The sequence below is a fragment of the Gymnodraco acuticeps genome, unplaced genomic scaffold (assembly GCF_902827175.1).
Source record: "Gymnodraco acuticeps unplaced genomic scaffold, fGymAcu1.1, whole genome shotgun sequence".
In the NCBI taxonomy this organism is placed as follows: domain Eukaryota; kingdom Metazoa; phylum Chordata; class Actinopteri; order Perciformes; family Bathydraconidae; genus Gymnodraco; species Gymnodraco acuticeps.
The window spans coordinates 820778-843333 of record NW_022990743.1 but is presented as its reverse complement, the minus strand read 5'-3'; the positions used below and the strand labels follow the sequence as shown (position 1 = coordinate 843333).

The 22556-nt window shown below is 40.4% G+C and overlaps 3 protein-coding genes across 8 annotated transcripts; 1 reads left to right on the top strand and 2 right to left on the bottom strand.

Moving 5' to 3' along the window:
• The first annotated feature begins 1147 nt into the window (after positions 1-1147).
• On the top strand, positions 1148-11833 carry LOC117556632 (UDP-glucuronosyltransferase 1-8-like). 5 transcript variants are annotated; one of them, XM_034232072.1, is made up of 10 exons: positions 1148-1165; positions 5916-6464; positions 6892-6955; positions 7027-7175; positions 8117-8244; positions 8922-9015; positions 9384-9512; positions 9595-9682; positions 9786-10005; positions 10373-11833. In XM_034232072.1, the coding sequence occupies exons 2-10, from the start codon at positions 5943-5945 to the stop codon at positions 10641-10643; spliced, it is 1665 nt and encodes a 554-aa protein (XP_034087963.1). In that variant the 5' UTR covers positions 1148-1165; positions 5916-5942; the 3' UTR covers positions 10644-11833. The 5 variants fall into 5 exon arrangements, with proteins under 5 accessions (XP_034087963.1, XP_034087962.1, XP_034087961.1 ...); XM_034232071.1 differs by lacking the exon at positions 1148-1165 and adding an exon at positions 1402-1489; XM_034232070.1 differs by lacking the exon at positions 1148-1165 and adding an exon at positions 2613-2682.
• Positions 10745-12353, bottom strand: ndufb3 (NADH:ubiquinone oxidoreductase subunit B3). Its single transcript, XM_034232075.1, has 3 exons — positions 12205-12353; positions 11044-11172; positions 10745-10956 (listed from the first exon to the last, which is right to left on the bottom strand). The coding sequence occupies exons 2-3, from the start codon at positions 11169-11171 to the stop codon at positions 10806-10808; spliced, it is 279 nt and encodes a 92-aa protein (XP_034087966.1). The 5' UTR covers position 11172; positions 12205-12353; the 3' UTR covers positions 10745-10805.
• A 4614-nt stretch (positions 12354-16967) lies between these two features.
• Positions 16968-21004, bottom strand: pecr (peroxisomal trans-2-enoyl-CoA reductase). 2 transcript variants are annotated; one of them, XM_034232085.1, is made up of 8 exons: positions 20858-21004; positions 19859-19992; positions 19608-19773; positions 19451-19532; positions 18236-18332; positions 18039-18149; positions 17531-17642; positions 16968-17440 (listed from the first exon to the last, which is right to left on the bottom strand). In XM_034232085.1, the coding sequence occupies exons 1-8, from the start codon at positions 20967-20969 to the stop codon at positions 17358-17360; spliced, it is 897 nt and encodes a 298-aa protein (XP_034087976.1). In that variant the 5' UTR covers positions 20970-21004; the 3' UTR covers positions 16968-17357. The 2 variants fall into 2 exon arrangements, with proteins under 2 accessions (XP_034087976.1, XP_034087977.1); XM_034232086.1 differs by having other exon boundaries at positions 19704-19773.
• Positions 21005-22556: the final 1552 nt, after the last annotated feature.

Below are 22556 nucleotides of genomic sequence, written 5' to 3'. Positions count from 1 at the left end.
TGATATGTTTTGATTATAATTATTGATGCATTAAAGTGTTATCAAAGCTGGTAAAACGTTTTTTTCACATTTGTTATCCAAATCTGCAAAGATATTAGATAAATGTTGTGGAGTAGAAGTACACTATTTACCTCTGAATTGTAGTGGAGTAGAAGTACAAAGTACCAACAAATACTCAAGTAAATTATGTTGCGAAAATGTTTAATAACCCAGTGAGAATAGTTTAGGCAGAACAAACATAGACATACAAATGTCCATTATAATTACAAGTCTCTCATAATTCTACTTAAGCAGTAGGCTACTTGAGTAAATGTACTTAGTTACTTTACACCACTGATTGTGACCTATAGCTATCTCAACCCTCTTGTGTCACTTCTGGTTGAAAAAGTTGCTGATTGCCAAAATGCCAAACTTGAGGCCTCGTTAAAAACGTAGTCCATAAACCTATAAGTGAGGTCACATTAAGTAGGCTACACCACTTATTGTATACTGTCCCCTTGTGCCTTCCAATACTCCTTATTATCATACTAATTTGAATGGCAAAAAAGGTTTAGCATGTCCCTATACATAGTACGTATTGTGGGGGAAACAGCAATGGAGAGTTAGGACTCAGAGAGACACGAGGAGAGCTGGAGCTTTGATGGCAAACACTGGTGGTTTATTTGGAGTTATGGCCGGAGAATTGACTAAACAGGTGGTGCGTCACGAGTTGACACAGCGGTTGCCAAACCAATTCTGAAGAACTCTTTCTGTAGCTCGAGGTTTTAACTAGTTCAGAGTGTAATAATCAACATTCTTTATCAGTGAGACTAAACAATTATGGACCCTGAATCCAGAGATGGGGACTCGAGTTTGTGACTCGGACTCGAGTCGCACACACAGAGACTTCAGACTTGACTTGGACTCCTGCTCAAAAGACTTCGGACTCGACTTGGACTCGTGTTTTGGGACTCGTGAACAATCATTTTGTTTTCTATTTTTGGCGTATTAAAGGTGGGGTAGGTACATTTGAGAAACCGGCTCAAGATCGCTAGAATTTGAAAATACACAACCGGACAAAATCTGCCACTTCCTCACAGAGCCCCTCCTCCAACACACACGAACGCGCACATGACCAATGAGGGCACGAGATAAGTTTGTGCCCCGATGGGAGGCTGACAGGCAGGTAGGCCATCCAGTTACTTTAGCCGGGCCGGCTATCGGGATGTTAAGAGCATTCCATGGAATATAACAAAAAGTGTATCTCGAGCCGGTTTCTCAAACTTACCTACCACACCTTTAACATTAACATTAACATCATGGTAACACCATGGCGACAGGCCGCACACCTGCAGCTGTACCGCTTGTAATTAGGTTCAACTATAAAAACTTCGAACAAAACGCCGGCGGCACCAACAAAAGGAGCGCACACTGCAAAGTCTGCAATATTAAAATCAAGGATGCTGGTGCAACAACGTCAAATCAGGCACTTGAAAACTCACCCGGAGAGGTCAGTCACATTAACGCATATGGATGGTTAGCAAACATGTTTAGCTCAGCATCAGCTATGTAATGTTAACTTAGCTTTGTAACTGAATATTTGAAAAGCTGAGTGAATGTTTGCTTGTCACACTTGTTTGCGTTGAGTGGCGTTGACATCCAACTCTTGACATGACATAAAAAAGGTCGGTAACGTTAATCATTACGTTCCGCTGGCTAACGTTAAACGTAGAAAAATACATAGTTACATACATAAATACATCTGTTGGTTTATAGGCAGGTTACAGGTTTACATAGCCGTGGGAAGTAGGGGTGCTGCAGCACCCCCTGTTGGCGAGTGGTGTACATTTGAAAAACTGAGTGACCACCTAAATAAAAATGATTAAACTACATAAAATAGTTATGATTTTACTTAAAATAAAATTAGCCGTATACAGTAGCATATAATAGTCATAGTATATATTTGTATATATTTGTATATATCAGGTGGCTTGAATTTATTTTCCAAATAAATAAAATCCGAGTCATCTAGGTCAGTGCTTCTCAAAGTGTGGTCCGCGGACCACTGGTGGTCCGTGAGCGCCCCCTAGTGGTCCGTGAGTATATTGGTAAAATATCACATTTTAAATAAATACATTTATTTAAGTTTTTCGCACTCTCGCGGGAATATCTCCGCAATGGAACGAGCTTAAGTTTCACTTTCGATTGCATGATATAGCCCAGATAAACACCTTGATCACACATGTGGCCACTTGTTTGTACCATTGTCAGGCGATTTGTAAAAAACGATGTGTTTTTGGATATTTGTGGAGTTAGGTGGTCCGCGAGTGTTTTTGTATTGGTTAAGTGGTCCTTGGTATGAAAAAGTTTGAGAAACACTGATCTAGGTCATAGGTCGTGGGAGAGTGACGTAATTGACGCGACACACACACTGCAGAGTGACAACTTTATAGAATGGCGCAAAAAAGGATTTTGGATTTTTTTCTCCAACAAACAACCCAATAAAAAGAGTGGACCACCAGCTACTCCTCAGCCCACCACCTCTACAACTAGAGTAATATGACACAGAAGAGACTGACACATCTGACTTTAATGCATGTCCATAGTAACATTTTGGACAATGTGGATGTATCTGCTCTAATGAGGGTCTTCATTAGTGCCACCCCAGGCTACATTTGGAGTTTTGTGAAGCCCCAACACAAGGTAAGACGATGTTTCCTTTAATGCTGCTGCCGCTGTGCAGTGTTTTGCCTTGTCAATCAGTTACAATTGAATTCATAGTTTTATTAATATTGTAAATAATATTTTCTGACTATTTGTAATGTTATGTAGGTTTGTAAGACCCATAGTTAGCATGTGGGCATGTGCAGCTGTTGCTAAGGTCTATAATGGTTTATTAAAGTTAAGGCGAGACACCCCAGGTGAATAGGGTAATTTCTCCAGTTAATTACCTACAATAAAGCAATTGTTTCTTATATTACAAGTTTTCTGAATATGCAAATGAGCCATTATCTCATTACATTTGCGCATATTTTAACACATTTCAGGAACCGAAATCTGAACTTTGGATAAAGCCAGGTTCAAAATGCTCGTTTCATTTTGTTGTCATATTAGCATCTAAGGCTTTTACAGAAGGGATTTTGGATATCTCTTTTTATCACTCCATAAATCAGAAAATACTGTCAACAGCCCTAAAATATCAATTTTCGCCATGTTTCTAGGTATAACATCTTATATAATTCAGGCTATGAATGATCTATGAACAAACCCTTCTGTAAAAGCCTTCATAGTATTGATAGGAATATAACTGGAAGGTTTGGTGTAGGAGATAAAACTCATTTTGAGAAAAGGACCTTTAAAGATTGCAGTGAGGCGCTAGCTAAACCCTCCTGTTCTTTGGGCATCGACGCACTCCGTGAAGGTATTTCATGTTCGGGGTCATTTGTGTTTTGTATAACCTTGCTTCGTGCAAGTGACAATTGTTGTTGTCTTCTCTGTGAACGTTTTTTTCGCCGTTCCTTTGCCATTTTGAGATTTAAATTTCTAGCGGAAAGCTAACCAGGAAGTGTTTTAGCACATCACGTGACGCATCTGAACGAATCACGTTGTCAGAAGTTGACACGAGCCAATGAGATTTCGTTTCTTGGTTTAAGACCCCTTTGTACTTTCACGATTGGTTGCTGATACAAAGGAAATGACCATATTTGGATCCGATGAGATTGTGCAGGAGAGACTCAGCTTTCCAACGATGACATGGTGCAAACAGCGGTCGCGGTACTTTATGTTACGTTAGAATGCTAACTTTTGGTGAATTTAGGAGAAATATACAGACGCAAATAAACCAACTATAGTAAAATGAACACTTAAATGTGTATTTTGTACGTTTTACTTCCAAAAGCCTTAAAGAAAACATGTTATGGAATCAAAATAGTACAACATCTCAAAATTGACCAGTGCATGAAAAACGATGTTTTTGCCTGCCGTGTCTCGCCTTTAACAAACAATGTATGCGGCTCGTATCGCTGACAGCTGGGCCCGGCCCGGCACCGACTTTTTCTTTTTTTTTTAAGCGGCTCCCTCCTCACTTTTGGCAGCACCCCCTGAGCAAAATGACTTCCCGCGGCTATGCAGGTTTATTGTTGACCACGTAACGTTAATGTTACAGGTTTATCAGGTTACCATTGCACTGGGTTTGAGTGAGAGGATAGAGGAATATGTTTATTTATAGTAGACTTAAAAGATGTCATTAGAGACCCAGTGTAATTAAACAATACGGTTGCAGAGGTCACATTTTAACATTTTTGTCCACTGGCCAAATGGCGAGCAGCATTTGGCTGGTAAATGGTGTTAATGGTAGATATCTCTTTTGGAACAGGTCATGTTTTAATATCACCAGTTCAGTATATTTCAGATAATATTGCAGCAATAGTTTTTTAGTTGCAAATGGCACAGTACTTTTAACACAGTTTCCCTGCGGGGGATTAATAAAGTATTTGTGATACTGATTTCTGATTCTGAAGTGTTTTGCTTATAAGTTGTTTGCATTTAGCTAAAGTGTGATGTTTTTCCTCATATTACATTGCAATAGCCTGTTTAAAGTGATCATATAACAAACAACTAATCAGTACTGATACTGTATGCTAATAGATATAGGAGTGATAATAATACAGTAAATGCTTTGAATTTCTTAGATATAGCTGTACAGCATTCTTAACAGACTGGATAGCAGCAGACAATAGAAGGCTTATTACAACCAGAAGAGACATGAGACTTTTATTTTTTAGAGACTTGAGACTTGACTTGGACTCGTGACCAAAGACTTGAGACTTGATCAAGTCTCACCCCACAAAGACTTGAGACTTGACTTGGACTCGTGACCAAAGACTTGAGACTTGACTTGGACTTGCAAAAAAAGACTTGTGAACATCTCTGCCTGAATCTAACTAGAGCTCTCGTCCATAGAAAAGAATGTGCGCCAGGGAACCTACGTGCCTGAACAGTAAACTACCTCATGGCGGCTTGTGCTCTGTCATAGACTGGCAACAACAATGTGCTCAAGCTGCCCCTCCTAAAGAGAGATAGCAGCAATACCCAAGGCCGTAGAACTATGCCATGCGAAAGGAGACAGTGAGAGGAGAAAATGATTAACTGTGTCAAAGGTTGAATACCTAAGCAAATTGTTCCCTAACACGTATGTCAAATGTCAAAAAAGGATGTCCCTTCACATCTTGTCGCGATAATGTTTTTTCGTCTATTCTGACCCACAATCCTTTGTACAGCGGTTATATTACAAAAAATTCAAGGTCCAATTTGTTGACTAAATAGTATGTCCCGATCATATGCATATCATATGTAATGGCAGCTGCACTAGATACTGTAAGACAAGAAACAAATAGTATGCACATTTTAATGCTGCCCAAGCTGGGAATCAGGACTGTTGCAGGGGCTCATAGAGCTTTCCAATCACAGCAAAACAACCCGTCCTACCCATAAACTGTATATAAAGGTCCTGCTAAACCCATCACAACAAGGGGGTGTCTAAAAAAAGCCACCCAGGTAAAATAACTCCTTGGTACTCTCCACTAGGGGTCTGCTTCTCTCACCATGCAAGCACAAAACAGTGTACAACAAGTCATACCGGTCCCCCTCAAATCAGTCTGTTCGGTCTATGTTATTGTGGGACATTTTCTGGCATGCAGCTGGAGAGGAGGGACAAACTTTATGCCCTCAAACTGACAGAAGTTGAAGACTGCAATTGGCTCTCTTGTTAAAGGGAGGACTTTGAACGCATACAACTCGGCTCAGTCACAGAGGAATTTCCACAGTAACCTGAGGGCGGTGAAGGCTTACACAAGCATTCATAGAGAGAGTGTTGGGGGGGTTTATGTCCATTGTTTACTTACATTGCCTCACCTTTTCCTTCTTGTTGGATTCAGTGAGCTGCAGACACAGAAGAGAGAACAATGTGGACATCTGCAGTGTTTTTGTTCCTGCTTCTAAACGTGGATATGCAAGTAAGTGGTGCTGTCGATAAGACCGTGGCAGAAAACTCCATACCAGAGAAGCTCAAGACAAAAGAGGCTGCAGCGACCAGCAACATTCCTGCAAGGGACAATGCTTCTTCCGGTTACTTGGGCAATTTGCTGGTGGTACCCATGGATGGGAGTCACTGGGTGGGTATAAAGGCCATTGCCCAAGAAATGGGTCGCCGTGGACACCGGGTCACCGTGGTGATACCAGAGGTCAGCATTCGAATGGGTCCAGGAAAACACTACGATACCTTGACCTATCCTGTTCCTTATGACCGGGCTCACATTGATTATGTCATGTCTTCACACATAGACGTGATGAAAAAATCAGCACAGTCTTTCACGGAGAAGGTGGTGACGCGATTTTCGCAAATCCAGAGAATTACGGGCTTCATCCACACCACAGCAGAGAGCCTACTGTTCAATGCAAGTGTCATCTCACATCTGGCACAGCAGGTGAGTGGAAGTACAGAGGTTGAAAACAAAAAAATACAAATATTGACAACCAGAATCTGTTTTTAGTGGCGTCATAGGCAAATAAAGTTCATGAACTACTGGTTTAATGCATCAAATGGAAATATTTAAAAAGGGTTAGGCTTAGGGTTAGACAAATATGACATTTTCTGTAGAAATCATGCATGAGTGTAACAAGTATGTACTTTTAACATTTAAGTATGACATTTTGTATTATGTGTGTGAGTGTTTAATAGTGAAGGTGGCCAAATTCCATTTAATTTCTTCTGTCTCAGGGTCCTGCAACGTGTTATTTTACAATCATAAGTCGAAACATCTGCTGAGAAAGCACTAAATAAACACAATTATTAAGGTTTTAGAGATTGCTTTTTACCCTGTAGTCTATTTTTCGGACCGTGTCTCTCTGCAGAACTTCGATGCCGTCCTAACAGACCCCATGGTGCCCACAGGCTCTCTTATAGCTCGGAAATTGGGTGAGTTATGCAACCCCTATATTATTTGCTCTCATATGTCTGCACAGTTTCTCACCAGTCATCACTTGCAGGTCTCCCCACAATAAACTTGCTGAGAGGAATTCCATGTTCCATGGATATGAAGTCTGCAGGCTGCCCATCCCCTCCCTCATATGTGCCACGCTTCTTTACAAAAAACACGGATAAAATGAACTTCAAGGAGAGGACTATCAACACTTTGGTGAGCAAATGAATCCCTCTTTATAGCTCTCATTTCTTTCCCTTTCTCTATAATTCTACAGAAATATTCAGGTGTATTTGAGATGTTGCCATGGTATAACTTGCCTCTATTATCATGCCACTATACGTCTTCCTGTCTTCCTACCAAGTCATCATGACTTTGGTTTCAGCACTGTTAAAATGTAACTTTCACTACTGTAATTTAATTCTTATGCCAAGCACCTATGCCTTACTCTGTTAACTGGTTTATTAGTGTGAATGCTGTGCAACAGCATGTGCAGTCACCTCAAACACAAACCAAAAGACTGGAGTTCAAAGACTGTCTCAGCCTATTATTTTCTGTTTGATGGAGACTTCATACTGACTTCAACATGTTCCACATATTTTATACATTATTGGTGACGTATGGTTTTAGTTCAAAAGTTTGCAGTTAAAATATTCTGATGCTTTACAAAGCGTTTTTACTTTATTTTCTCTTCTTAATACACATTAATTCACTACTACTTACATTTAATATTTAACTCCTTCAGCCTATTTTCAGCTATAAACTATTACATTATTCAGCTATTTCAGGACATTGAGGCTATACATGTTGTTGTTTATACCTTTTTAAAACCTTTTCTTTTAAATATTAAGCTTCTTCACTGTTTTTCCTACTCTTCCAGTTTAACATTTCACTTTCAAGTTTTCAACAAAGTCATTGCAATGCATTTGAGCTGTAACAATTTGATTCACATCATTTCACTTTTCTGCATTTCTCTGCTAAGTTCAGCAACATACTTACTAAAAGCAGCTACAGAGACCATTCAACTAATAACATATTCAGCTTTTTCTGCATTTTCAGCTAAATTCAGCCACAAATGTTCACAGTTTACAGAATTCACACGCATTTTCAGCAGGAAATGCATTTTCTAGTTGCTGTTTGATGCCTCTGACCTACAGGTGGCTTTCCTGGAGCCGCTGCTTTGCAGACTGATGTACTGGCACTTTGACAGTTTAGCCTATCAGTTCCTGGGGGAGGAGGTGGGTGTGGCTGAAATACTGTCAGAATCGGCTATCTGGCTGCTGAGGTAACATGTACAAAGGTTATTTATTGACATTTTGGAAAAGAATACTCATCAACTGCAGATGGACTTTACCAGTGGTGGAATGTAACAGAGTTTATTTACCAACATAGTGCCATACACAAGTACTGTTTCGACTAAATTGCACGTGCATGAGTATTTCTAATTTCTGCTTCTTTATACTTCTACTTTTCTACATTTAAAAGACAAATATTCCACGTATTCCAAGTTCTTTTACATATAAATACACATTATGTGCTGATATGTTATGATGCAGTACTGTATTACCAATCTACCCGGTATTTTAAGTAGCTGAAATTGGCACCATATTAACAAACTACTATTTTAAAATGCTCTTACATGTATTTGTTAGTAATACAACTGGATGATATAATATTCTATAATAGGATAATACTGTAAAAAAAGAGCAATTCTGCATACTGAGTACTTTATTTATAGCCAATAGTACTTCTACCTAAATGACATTTCAATTCAGAACTTGTACATGTAATGGGGGATTTGAAGACCATAGTATTTCTACCTTTACTTAAGGAAAGGATCTAAGTACTTTGTTAAATGATTGTTTTTGTGTTTCTGTTGTCCTGTGCTACTGAATCAAACTAAACTATAAAACATTTTAGATTTATTATTTACATAAATATGTAAATACTGTGTTTAAACAGACTTGATTTCACGCTGGAGTTCCCACGGCCACTCATGCCTAATATGGTGCTAGTTGGCGGAATTAACTGCCATGTGAGGAATCCTCTGCCTGAGGTAAGGCCTGTGTGTCTGATCCAATAATTAACTGTAAATTGTAAAATTGTTTCATATTATATTGAGACACCTTCTTGAAAAATGGCATTTCAAATTGATTTGGACTCAAATAAACATTCTGAAAATAATATAAAGAAAAAAACTCTCACTGACCTGTGTGTGTGTGTGTGTGTGTGTGTGTGTGTGTGTGTGTGTGTGTGTGTGTGTGTGTGTGTGTGTGTGTGTGTGTGTGTGTGTGTGTGTGTGTGTGTGTGTGTGTGTGTGTGTGTGTGTGTGTGTGTGTGTGTGTGTGTGTGTGTGTGTGTGTGTGTGTGTGTGTGTGTGTGTGTGTGTGTGTGTGTGTGTGTGTGTGTGTGTGTGTGTTGCAGGATTTGGAGTCCTGGTTATTAGACGGAGAACATGGGTTTGTAGTGTTCACTCTGGGCACCATGGTGTCAGATCTGCCTGAAGAGAGAACCTCCGTCTTCCTGGAAGCCTTCAGACAGATTCCACAGAAGGTACAGGAACATATATGTAAACATTACGTAAATGCAATTCAAACCAAACTATCTTCAAAGAGAAATGCATTATTTTTGATAGGTCGTATGGAGATACACTGGGCCGGTTCCTGATAATGTTCCAGAAAACGTGAAGTTTATGAAGTGGGCTCCTCAGAATGACCTGCTCGGTGGGTAAATCCACTGCAACACATCCTTAAATGTGAAGCCCGCGACTGAAAACTTCCCAATGATGTATAACATAATTTAAAAGATCCAACATCTGTGTGTTAGCGCATCCTGAAGTGCGGGCCTTCATCACACACGCCGGCTCACATGGTCTGTTCGAGGGACTGTGTCACGCTGTTCCCATGGTGATGGTGCCACTTGGGGGGGACCAGCCTGACAATGCGCAGAGGTTGGCGAGCAGAGGAGCCGGACTCGTGCTGGATATTTTTGACATAACTACAGAGATCCTTCTGCAAGCACTGAATGAGGTCATCAACGACACCAGGTGAGGGGACGCTTAAGCTCCTTAAAGAGGCCCTAGTATATTTTTCTGGCTTTTCCCTTTCCTGTAGTGTGCTAATAGGTTTGTGTGCATGTAAAGTTTCCTCCAGAGGGAGTTTCTCTTCCAAACACTCCCCCCCTGCCTCAATTGTAGTCCATTATTTACTTCCCTAACAGTGAAATCATTCCATCACACTCGTGCTTCTATTGGCTGGTGCCAATACAACACCTTTTAAACAATAAAGCATGTAAACATGTCACAATAGATATGACACATGAAACTGAGCCTAATAGGGTCGCTTTAAACAAATTGATAACTTTGCCTCCATGTTGTATTCTTCAACTCTTGCCATGAATCTGTTTTTATCCAGGTATAAAGAGAACGTGCAGAAGCTGTCTGATCTCCATAAAGACCGGCTGGTCGACCCACTCGACCTCTCTGTGTACTGGACAGAATATGTGATGCGGAACAAAGGGGCAAAACATCTTAAAGCTGCCGTCCATGGCCTCAACTGGATCCAGTACTACTGCCTGGATGTCATAGCACTACTGGCTACTGTAGTGCTGGTTTTTGTAATCCTGACAGTAAAATGTTTTAAACTAATCTTTTGGAAGCTGAGCAGGAAGAGAAAGCAGGACTAGTCGTTCTATATGTGCACGTTCAAATAAAAATGTACTGTATGTTAAATTGGTTTTGGTTTAAAGATGGGACAGGGTGAATAGGAAGAATAATGGAAGCCATGGAGTGATCAGAAAACATTTAATGAACAGAAAATACAGATAATTAGACTCTGGGGTTGAGCGTTAGTGTCCGCCCTTCTTTGGTGGGAAGAAGGTGTACTCTACAGCCAGAGCAACAGCGAAGGCGGCAAAGCCCCACTTGAATCCTTTCAGAAGCACTTCAGACAGAGTGACAGGACGAGCGAAGCCCCCAGAGTATCTCCAAGCCTCGTTGCTACAGGGACAGTTAAAGAAAGGATAGTCAGTAATCAGATTCATTAAATGGGAGACAGCTATATTTACTTTTGGTAGAAACACTGACCGTGCCCATGGATCCTTGAGGCCCCTGGATATCAGCCTCCTCTGTACGATCTCCAGTGGGGTCCCCTCTATCTTCCACTGCCGCCAGTCTGGCAGGACCAGCTTGTTGTGCCCGTGGTCACCTCCCATTCTGAAAACAGATGCATGTTAATATGTAATCACCCATAGATAACTTGAACCTCTCATCATATTATTACTTACTTTTATTTTAGAAATGTGTTGTCAGAAACAAGCCTTACAGGACACACAATATGTCAATGATCCACATATTTGTTTAAAACAGGCTCAAACATGTTTCCGCTTATGTAGAAGTGAAAACTGCTAACTCTTTGGTTTCCATGTCTGTTTACGTCTAGAGATGTACATGTGGGACCAGGTTTCAACCATGTTTAAATGGCATTAAAATGTTTGTAAAGACGAACGATTTATGTTATGCTCATTGTATAAGCATATAACTGGTCTCAGGTTATACACTATTTAGTGCCATTCAATATGGAGGTTGATGTGATTGGCTGTTTTCTATTGTCTTATACCTGTCTACATTACACTGGCCCAATACCTGTTTAAGCTTTTCTAAGATTCTCAGGACGCAAGTTGGCACATCAATCAAACTTTATAACACTCGGTTTAGGCAATCATTATCATTATGCAATGTTGATGTTTTAATCTTTGAAATAATGGATGTAAACTAGCTGTGAAGCAATCTCTGGCAGTGATTTAAATGTTGTTGAATGTTTACTGTTCGTAAATAATCAATAAACAATCTGGTCGCAGCACCTGCAAACACTGAACCTGTCAAAGCTCAATGATGTTAAGCGTTATTGAACATTTGAAACATGCCCTACTTTATTCATGACTAGCTTTCTTTATACACAGTGTCATACAAGTTACGTGTCTTACTAAAGCAAAGATGTGTACATAATGAATAGGGAAAAAAGCGTTGTTTAATGAAAGTACACAGCGTTTCACCAGCGAGCATTTCGTTAGCTAACGTGCTAACGTCAGCTAACTTGTCTAGCTACATCCATACAATTGCAGCATTTGCTCTATGAGGCATTATCTACAGCTTCATTTGTTAATATACCGTTGTCAGCCACAGTGAAAGAGCAACAAAAGATGCTTCAGAAATGTAACATATTAATTAAAAAGCATAACACTGTACCTGAGTGGTTTGTTGTGACCTCTGTAGCAGGACTAAGTGTTCTTCTTCTTCAGCGTTTTATCGCAGGTAGACACCAGGGATACAGTACATTACCGCCACCTACTGTGTTGGAGAGTGAACCAAAAATATCTATCTATATCTAAGAAAAAAGGAATCTCTCAGAAAATGTTAATAAAATATACACTGACTAAAACGTAATGTCTAATGAACAGCTCCTCGATTAATTGTTACTAATCTAAAGTGGTTTAACGCCAATATTACAGCAAAGCACGCTGGACCAAAAAACAAAGCGTCTTGCACCGTTACAAGTACATTACATTACATTACATTGCATTTAGCTGACGCTTTTATCCAAAGCGACTTACAATAAGTACATTCGACCAGGAAGACACAACCTTGAAGAAAACAGAATCATATAAGTACATCAGGTTTCATAGAGCCAAACATTTCAAGTGCTACTCAACTGGCTTTAGGTAAGCCAGTCCTTTATGAGTATAAGTGCTTCGTTAATAGTTCTAACGCTCGAAGTGGAGTCGAAAGAGATGAGTTTTCAGTTTGCGCCGGAAGATGTGCAAGCTATCTGCCGTCCTGATGTCAATGGGGAGCTCATTCCACCATCTTGGAGCCAGGACAGCAAACCCACGTGTTTTCGCCGATGGGAACTTGGGTCCCCCTCGCAGCGAGGGCGCAACGGGTCGTTTGGCTGATGCAGAGCGTAGTGCACGCGCTGGGGTGTACGGTTTAACCATGTCCTGGATGTAGGAAGGGCCAGATCCATTCGCAGCATGGTAAGCAAGTACCAGTGTCTTGAAGTGGATTCTAGCAGTTATCGGAAGCCAGTGAAGGGAGCGGAGGAGCGGAGTGGTGTGGGAGAATTTAGGAAGGTTGAAGACCAGACGAGCCGCTGCATTCTGGATGAGCTGCAGAGGTCGGATGGCACATGCAGGTAGACCAGCCAGGAGGGAGTTGCAGTAGTCTAGGCGTGAGATGACGAGAGCCTGGACCAGAACCTGAGTCGCTTTCTGAGTCAGCTGGGGACGTATCTTCCTGATGTTGTAAAGCGTGTATCTGCAGCAACGGGTTGTAGCAGCGATGTTTGCAGTGAAGGACAGGTTGTTATCTAGGGTCACACCCAGATTCCTTGCAGTCTGAGTCGGGGAAACAACTGAGGTGCCGATGTTGATTGTTAGGTCAAGAGTGGGACAATCTTTTCCCGGGAGGAAGAGCAGCTCAGTCTTGTCAAGGTTGAGCTTGAGGTGGTGAGCAGACATCCACTGAGAGATGTCAGCTAGACAAGCAGAGATGCGTGCAACGACCTGGGTCTCTGAGCGGGGAAAGGACATAATTAATTGGGTGTCATCAGCGTAGCAGTGGTAAGAAAAACCATGCGGGCTAATGACTGATCCGAGCGAGTTTGTGTACAGGGAGAAGAGGAGGGGACCAAGAACAGAGCCCTGAGGGACCCCCGTAGAGCTATACCTTTATTTATTGTTGTAATATCTGGGTCATTCCAGAATTGGAGGACATTTCATGTCCCCCATATAAAAAATCTAATAATCCATGCCCAAAATGCTAAAACATGCACTTGTTGTGTTAAACATACTTGTATTGAGACAAAATGTATATAAAGTTGTAGAAAAAGTGGTTTCAAAATATTATTTAAATGGTCAAATAGCTCTCGAATATCCCCTAAAATGGCATTTTTCTCTTGTCCCCGCTTCTTGGTGACCAACTTGCATGTCAAATATAACATTTAAAATAGGGATTTTATTTACTTTTTTTGATATTATTCTATTGATATATGTCTCTTGTAATGGTAAAATCAATTTGTTAAATCATAAACATATTTTAGATAACAGTAATTTTGCACAGAAGGTGTGCCCTCAACATGCGTTCAACCCTGTTACCCAAACCTTTTTAGATTGGCACATGAAGTGAACAAACTGTAAATCAGATGACACAGTGGAAGTGACATCAGCAAGCCATGTGCTCGTGCCATGGGTAGACCAAAACTAAGTCCTCTCTTTTATTTTTCATATTTTTACAATCTTTTCAGTCTTAAAAGAGTGTGGCAATCTGTGCCACTCAACCCTGTTACTCATATTATCAGAATAAATCATATTCATTTCAAAGTTATCTTTCTTGCATTAGATATCCAAGTTTGTCCTTGCCTTGAAAGTAGCATTACATGCTACATCTAGCAATACTTCCTGAGGTTAAAGCTCAAATTAGCATTGATTTTCAACCCTGTTACTATAATTAGAGTAACAGGGGTAATTCTTCATTGGAAAATATTAATTTGATGCCTAGCTGGGCAAATCACTTTTTTTGATGGTTTGTTTTCTGTTTTTCCTAAATACATTAAAAAAAATAAAAGGTTCATTTTTCAAAAATGTTGGTGTCTAAATTGTCCTCCAATTCTGGAATGACCCATCTAATAAATTGTAAGACAAGCTATTTTGTCATTGGAAGAACAAATACTTTATTTCTAATATACATTATTCTTTTACTTACTATCCAATTAAACCATCCTTAGGGCAGCAGAGCGGAAACGGTGGAAATCCAAACACCATGACGACTTCCTAACCTATCAGGCTCTCCTCTCCTCTTTCTCTGCTTCCATCTCTCCGGCAAAAAGCACTTTCTTTCAAGATAAGATCCAATCTTCCTATTCCAATCCCAAAAAACTATTTTCAATCTTTTCCACCCTCTTGGACCCCCCCAAAGCCCCTTCCCCCTCCTCCCTTCTGTCAAGCGACTTTGTTAACCACTTTGAAAAAAAGGTTGATGATATTCGCTCTTATTTTTCTGACTCACCTTTACTCACCGCTGGGTCACCAGACCCTCCTTTCACCCACACACTAACCTCCTTTTCCCCTCTCTCTCCAAGTGAGGTTCTTACCCTCATTACCTCTGCCTCTCCTACCACCTGTCCTCTGGACCCTATCTCCTCAAACCTCCTTCAGACTATCGCTCCTGATATTCTACCGTTTCTCACCCATTTCATCAACACTTCTCTAACTTCTGGTCACTTTCCAAACAGTCTCAAGGAGGCAAGAGTAAACCCTCTCCTAAAGAAACCCACTCTCAACCCGTCCGATTTTATAAACTACAGGCCTGTCTCTCTCCTCCTGTTCCTGTCTAAATCACTTGAACGCGCTGTCTTTAAACAACTCTCCTGTTATCTCCATCAGAACAACCTTCTGGATCCGCACCAGTCTGGTTTCAAGGCAGGTCACTCCACAGAAACTGCTCTCATTGCTGTCTCTGAGGAACTGCACACTGCCAAGGCAGCATCCCTCTCCTCTGTCATCATCCTGTTGGACCTGTCTGCTGCATTCGACACGGTGAACCATCAGATCCTCCTTCGCACTCTCCAAAATCTTGGAGTTTCAGGCTCTGCACTTTCCCTCCTCACCTCATACCTCAAAGACCGTACCTACAGGGTAACTTGGAGAGGGTCTGAATCCGACCCTTGTCAATTAACTACAGGGGTCCCTCAGGGCTCTGTTCTTGGTCCCCTCCTCTTCTCCCTGTACACAAACTCGCTCGGATCAGTCATTAGCCCGCATGGTTTTTCATACCACTGCTACGCTGACGACACCCAATTAATTCTGTCCTTTCCCCGCTCAGAGACCCAGGTCGTTGCACGCATCTCTGCTTGTCTAGCTGACATCTCTCAGTAGATGTCTGCTCATCACCTCAAGCTCAACCTTGACAAGACTGAACTGCTTTTCCTTCCGGGAAAAGATTGTCCCACTCTTGACCTGACAATCAACATCGGCACCTCTGTTGTTTCCCCGACTCAGACTGCAAGGAATCTGGGTGTGATCCTAGATAACAACCTGTCCTTCACTGCAAACATCGTTGCTACAATCCGTTGCTGCAGATACACGCTTTACAACATCAGGATACGTCCCCAGCTGACCCAGAAAGCCACGCAGGTTCTGGCCCAGGCTCTCGTCATCTCACACCTAGACTACTGCAACTCCCATCCTGGCTGGTCTACCTGCATGTGCCATCCGACCTCTGCAGCTCATCCAGAATGCAGCGGCTCGTCTGGTCTTCAACCTTCCAAAATGTTCCCACACCACGCCGCTCCTCCGCTCCCTTCACTGGCTTCCAGTAACTGCTAGAATCCACTTCAAGACACTGGTACTTGCATACCATGCTGCGAATGGATCTGGCCCTTCCTACATCCAGGACATGGTTAAACTGTACACCCCAGCACGTGCACTTCGCTCTGCATCAGCCAAACGACTCGCTGCACCCGCACTGCGAGGGAGACCCAAGTTCCCATCAGCAAAAACATGTGGGTTTGCTATCCTGGCTCCAAAATGGTGGAATAAGCTCCCCATTGACATCAGGACAGCAGAAAGCCTGCACATCTTCCGGCGCAGACTAAAAACGAATCTCTTTCGACTCCACTTCAAGCGTTAGAACTATTAACGAAGCACTTTTATACTAATAAAGGACTGGCTTATCTAAAGCCAGTTGAGTAGCACTTGAAATGTTTGGCTCTATGAAACCTGATGTACTTATATGATTATGTTTTCTTCAAGGTTGTGTCTTCCTGGTCGAATGTACTTATTGTAAGTCGCTTTGGATAAAAGCATCAGCTAAATGCAATGTAATGTTAAACTATAAAGGGCATTTTTTTGGTCCAAATAAACACTTTATATGATTCAAATATGTTTTTGTTTTACAGTACTATGTTTCATTTTCTGTTTTCCCTTAAATATTGGACAAATAAAGGAAACATGTTACACTTACATATAAAGTCTGTATTTCATAACTATATCAAAGATGAACAGCCTCAGTACATATATTTAAAACATTATTGTAATTTTCCATCATTGTTTCTGTCTTTTGTCTCCATTTGCAAATAATGCAATGTTGTCAAATAGCACCGTTAATTACCAACTTACAAAGGCACTGAATTTTTTTATATAGTGCTCTGACACAACTCATTACCAAAAAAACAATCAGACACTTGTATATCTATTATTAAATACAATTATATACAGAATTTGTTATAATAAATCACACTATCTTAGTCCCGGGCCACTATGGTGTCTTGTTTCTTCCCATTGCTTGTGGTACCCATCAGCTCTCTGTCCATGGTGGTATGTTTATACATTGGGCTCAGACAATTAGAGCTTGCTTTTGGGGTTGAGTAGTTCCTTCAGAGCCTCCTGGTTCTCCCCCTCTGGAGCTTCAGGCCATGCACTGTGGTCTGGAGAAAGAAACAAAAAAAGACAATAATTTAGAACACAAAATAGTGTGCTGTGTGGTATGAAGTATAAACCGTAGTGTTGATACGTACTCGGTATCTCCCACATGGAGTGGTACAGACTCTGTCCTGCATCAACCCTCAGAGTGTCTCCAGAGATGTAGGAGGCCCCAGGAGAGAGCAGGAAGCAGACTGCTGATGAGATCTGAACAAAGAAACAAGTACAAAAAAAAAATTAGATATAGCCAAAACTTTTCTTTAATCTGTTAGCCTACTTTTATTATTTTTGCTTTCAATATACACTGCCCCTTTGCTGTTGTAACACTTTACATTTGCCCAGTTTGGAACAAATAAAGGATTTCTGATAGTTTAGTTTGTGGCTCAGTGGTTAGTGTGCTGGACTTGGAATCAGGGGATAGCAAGTTCGAGTCCCACTGCAGTCAGCATGTCGTTGTGTCCCTGGGCAAGACACTTCACCCCAAATTGCTCCTGTGGGGATTGTCCACAGTACTGAATGTATGTAAGTCGCTTTGGATAAAAGCATCTAACAAATGACATGTAATGTTTATTTTAAAGCTGGAAGGCAGAATGATGGTTATACCTCTTCTGGTACCCCTAGCCTTTTTGCAGGGCTAAATGGAACAGACATCTTAAAGAGACTTGGTCCAAGATCCTTGTAGTTTTCCATTGCAGTTTTGGAAAAGATTGTGCCCTGCAAACAGAGAAAAGCACAGCTTTTTAATTACAAACTAAACACCTTCATCACTTATCCTGTGTTTCCTCGTGATCTGTACTTACAGGTGCGACAGAGTTGACCCTGACTCCTGAAGCGGCCCACTCGATGGCCAGACTCTTTGTCAGGTTGTCCACTGCTGCCCTCGCTGCCCCTGTGTGGCTGTAAGTGAGAGCAGAGATTCAGTAAGTACATCATACAAAGTCTTGCTCCTTGATTATTGGTTGAACCAGAGTGGTTCTGGTAAGAAATCAAGGTTGAGGAGCAAGCAGAGATCTCTGTGTATCGATGCCAAGGATACACGAGAGCATCCTTCCTCATTGATGAAGTGCTGTAGCTGATCTGACTGATATGATACATTACAGTCAAATGCATCAATCCCATGTAACGGTTTTTTTGTTTCTGATTTACCATATAGTTCAAAATCTGTGTTTATTGTAGATCTGAACAATAAAACGAACCAAAATCCTCCTAATTTTTCTTATTAAACATTCTCTTTTTCCCTCTCCACGCATGGTTTTCTTGCATCATACAGCCCCAGAGGGAGGGATTAAGACGCAAGGAAAATACCTAATTGACGGTATCATGAATTTAATTTAAGACTTGGGATTAAGAACTCACAATACAGAAGAAATGACTAATTAGTTTGACTAACTTTGCACTGTGATTTATTTCAGATATATGAGGAAATTAGCAATGTTGAAACAATATTAAAATGATCACTTAAGAAAAGTTCTCATGCATCTGTTTACAGTTAATTTATATATCGTTACAATATTTAGTATTGTATTCCACTGTACAGTATTTCATTGGTTTTTATTCTGTCTTAATCTATTTGACATGCATAGAGTTTACTTCTTTCTGCATTTTACTTGCACCTTTGTTTCCCTTGCAGTATTTCATTTTTATTTCTTCTTGCATTATTTTTATTTATTTGTATGTCTTAATTTTTTGCACTGTAGAAGGAGCCAGAAAGTGAAGATTTTCATATCACCTTTTGATAGAGCCTTTTAATCTTCTGAATCAATGTAAAATATATTAAAATGAACATAGTGTGATATTTTAAGAGGATCTTTATCAAACGAGGATTTTTATCATAGCGTTTGAATGCCTGGACTTCTCTGCAGCACCACAATGCTTCATTCAGAATTTTCACATATTTTGTATTTACCAAATATTGCGCTGACTGCAATTTGGAATTGCACTCATTAACATTGAGTCATTTTGTGTTTTAACTAAATGGAAACGATTGTGTGAATTAATTTGGTGTTGCTGCTTACGCCATCCCCGGAAAGCCTTTCCACATGTCAGCTATGATGTTGACGATCACCCCTCCATGCTGTTTCATCCATGCGGCGTACACTGTGTGGACAGAACCATAAAAGTCACACTGAGCTCTTTATCCAACACACACTGAGGCGGTGTTAGCGTCTTTACCCTGCTGGCAGCAGTGGAAAGTTCCTGTCAGGTTGGTGTCTATCACAGCTTTCCAGCCTTTAGACGACATGTGTTCTGCCGGGCTGCTGAACTGACCTCCTCCATTGTTCACCAGGAAGTCTATCCTACCGTACCGCTTCAGCACTGACGACACAAGATCCTTCACCTGGGCATAAAAGAAAACAGAAAATCAGCTGTTGAAAGCAACAGCATGAAGTAATGTGAGCCTGAGGGTGAGTGCAGGTCCTCACCTCATCTTCGTTTCGGATGTTACACTGCAGAGGAGTGACACGCGCCGGGCTGGAGGCGGGGATCTTCTGTCTCATCTCCTCAGCTGCTGCTTCCAACCTCTCTACCTTTCTACTGGAGATGACCACATTGCAACCTGAAGACAACAGTCATCTTAAAAAACTAGGATTACAGTACTGACTGAGGGCTGGGTTATATATCAATAACATTATATGAGTATTAGATCTTTGATATCTATAAATGGCATTAGTGTATTTTCCTAGAGACTGCATTATAAAGTCATGTCATTTTCAGAACTCCTGTTCAAACTGTTCTATTTGCCTTTACTCAATTAGTCACATTACTGAGATACATATAAATCAAAATGTCATTGTGTGTCTTCATTATTAGAATGTCATTACTACATTGTATTTGAGGGTGTTGGTAAAAAAGTTTATAGTCAGTTCACATGCAATATATTTTATTTAGAATTTATTTTCAAATGAACAAAACACATCCCTTGAGTTTCTGAGTTCTTCATGGTGTGTTAACTTTGAGAGAACTTGGAAATCATTAATGGATTATTTGGAGCTAAACTTTAACCCACACACCCACCACCATTTTACTGAATGTAACTCCAGTAAGTGAGTGGCATTTATTTATAAACTCGTATTTTTCACTGCCTTTATACCCCATCACATTGGAATTAGATGTGGGTATATTGTCCCCGTTTCATTCATGCCAATAAAGCATTTAATTTAATAGAATTTTGATACATTTTTAACATTCAGAATTCCATTTGAAAGCTGTAACCAGTTTGCCTGCACACTGCACAGTGTTTAAACCTTTATACAGTCTATAGTTTAAACTGAGTGACATTTTGAAGAATTCAGTAGCCTACATGGCTTCTTGTATCTGTGTCGAAGTTCACTTGGCTCTTGTTGTCAGTCAGTCGCTGTTCACTTCTGAATCTCAGCTCTATGAAAGTAAAACTGTTCCCCAAGCACCCCCACATCACTCACCGAGCTCCAGCAGCTCTTCAGAGATAGCTTTACCGATCCCGGTCCCGCCGCCCGTTACTATTGCAACTTTGTGGTTGAACAAGCCCGGTCTGAAGACACTGGACGCCGCCATGTTTGTTTCTTGACGCTGCTGCTGGGGAACACGACCCCTGGTGGACAGCAGCTGTGTTCGGTTCAACATTGATGCCCTCTTTAGGAGTGTTACTACACTGACATTGTTCTGCATTGACCTTGTTAATACAACAGAAACTTAGTGGAATATTATAAATTCAACTGTATCTATAATGTATAATATCTATGTAATATTTTCTTTGTTACTTACACTGAACAAAAATATAAACGCAACACTTTTGTTTTTGCTCCCATTTTTCATGAGATGAACTCAAAGATCTAAAACATTTTCTATATACACAAAATAACCATTTCTCTCAAATATTGTTCACAAATCTGAAAAAATCTGTGATAGTGAGCACCTTTGCCGAGATCATCCATCCCACCTCACAGGTCTACGAAAACCAGTCAGTATCTGGTGTGAGGGGTAGGGTTAGGGTAATGTTGCTAATCGAGTGGCCCATGGTGGTGGTGGGGTTATGGTATGGGCAGGCGTATGTTATAATAATAATAAATGATATTTATATAGCGCCTTTCAAGGGACCCAAGGTTATGGACGACGAACACAGGCAACCCGATTCACATTACCCTAACCCCAGATACTGACTGGTTTTCGGACCCCCCCAATAAAGCAAAAATGCACGTTTCAGAGTGGCCAGCCTAAGGCACACCTGTGCAATAATCATGCTGTCTAATCAGTATCTTGATATGCCACACCTGAGGTGGGATGGATTATCTCGGCAAAGGAGAAGTGCTCACTATCACAGATTCTTTCAGATTTGTGAACAATATTTGAGATAAATGGTTATTTTGTGTATATAGAAAATGTTTTAGATCTTTGAGTTCATCTCATGAAAAATGAGAGCAAAAACAAAAGTGTTGCGTTTATATTTTTGTTCAGTGTATATACCATGGATATTCAATTTGATGTATTTACTATCAATTTTAACAACCAATATTATTCCAACCGTTTAGTACCAGATCTAAAGCTGTTCATAATCTTTTTATTTTATTAATTGGTCTACATTAATAATGTAAATTGATGTTTAAATGAGTTTGTAGGCAGACCATTGGGTTGTTTTTTCATTAAAATATGAAAAATGTACATGATACAAAATCCAGTTATTTAAATGATACACCCTGATGGATCCTGCACAGCAATTGTTCCCAGTTTTCAGCTGAACTCACATGTCCTTGACTCCCCATGTTTTACTTTGAGATTAAAGTGGATGAATTAATCTCAATATTTATAATAGTTTGGTCTACTACTTTGTGTAAAGTTGAATCTTTAAAATTGTAATTACTTTTGGCTTCCAGTTGAACTTCTGTGCCCTCTTGCGAACTGGTTTTGAACATAAGGCTTCATGTAGATTAAGGTCTAAACCTTACCAACTATACATTTGTAATTAAATCAGTATTTAAAATAAATAAATTAGTGGAGCTATGCTAGTCTTCCTACGGACTCCCTGGCAACTTCAGAAGTAGGATAGGAATGATATATATAGTCTATGGTGGAGAATGACTGTAAAGTACCAGTAAGTAATTTTTTCAAGCACTCACAGCAGGAATTATTCCAGTACTCAATATT

Excerpts from the sequence above, each read along its gene's own strand:
- ndufb3 (XM_034232075.1), bottom strand. The coding sequence starts at position 11,171 with ATGGGAGGTGACCACGGGCACAACAAGCTGGTCCTGCCAGACTGGCGG. Across the intron at positions 10,957-11,043 it reads CTCAAGGATCCATGGGCACG|CAACGAGGCTTGGAGATACT; the intron begins GTCAGTGTTTCT and ends CTGTCCCTGTAG.
- LOC117556632 (XM_034232072.1), top strand. The coding sequence starts at position 5,943 with ATGTGGACATCTGCAGTGTTTTTGTTCCTGCTTCTAAACGTGGATATG. Across the intron at positions 6,465-6,891 it reads TCTCACATCTGGCACAGCAG|AACTTCGATGCCGTCCTAAC; the intron begins GTGAGTGGAAGT and ends GTCTCTCTGCAG. Across the intron at positions 9,016-9,383 it reads TGAGGAATCCTCTGCCTGAG|GATTTGGAGTCCTGGTTATT; the intron begins GTAAGGCCTGTG and ends TGTGTGTTGCAG.
- pecr (XM_034232085.1), bottom strand. The coding sequence starts at position 20,969 with ATGGCGGCGTCCAGTGTCTTCAGACCGGGCTTGTTCAACCACAAAGTT. Across the intron at positions 19,774-19,858 it reads ACATCCGAAACGAAGATGAG|GTGAAGGATCTTGTGTCGTC; the intron begins GTGAGGACCTGC and ends TTTTATGCCCAG. Across the intron at positions 19,533-19,607 it reads TTTCCACTGCTGCCAGCAGG|TGTACGCCGCATGGATGAAA; the intron begins GTAAAGACGCTA and ends CTGTCCACACAG.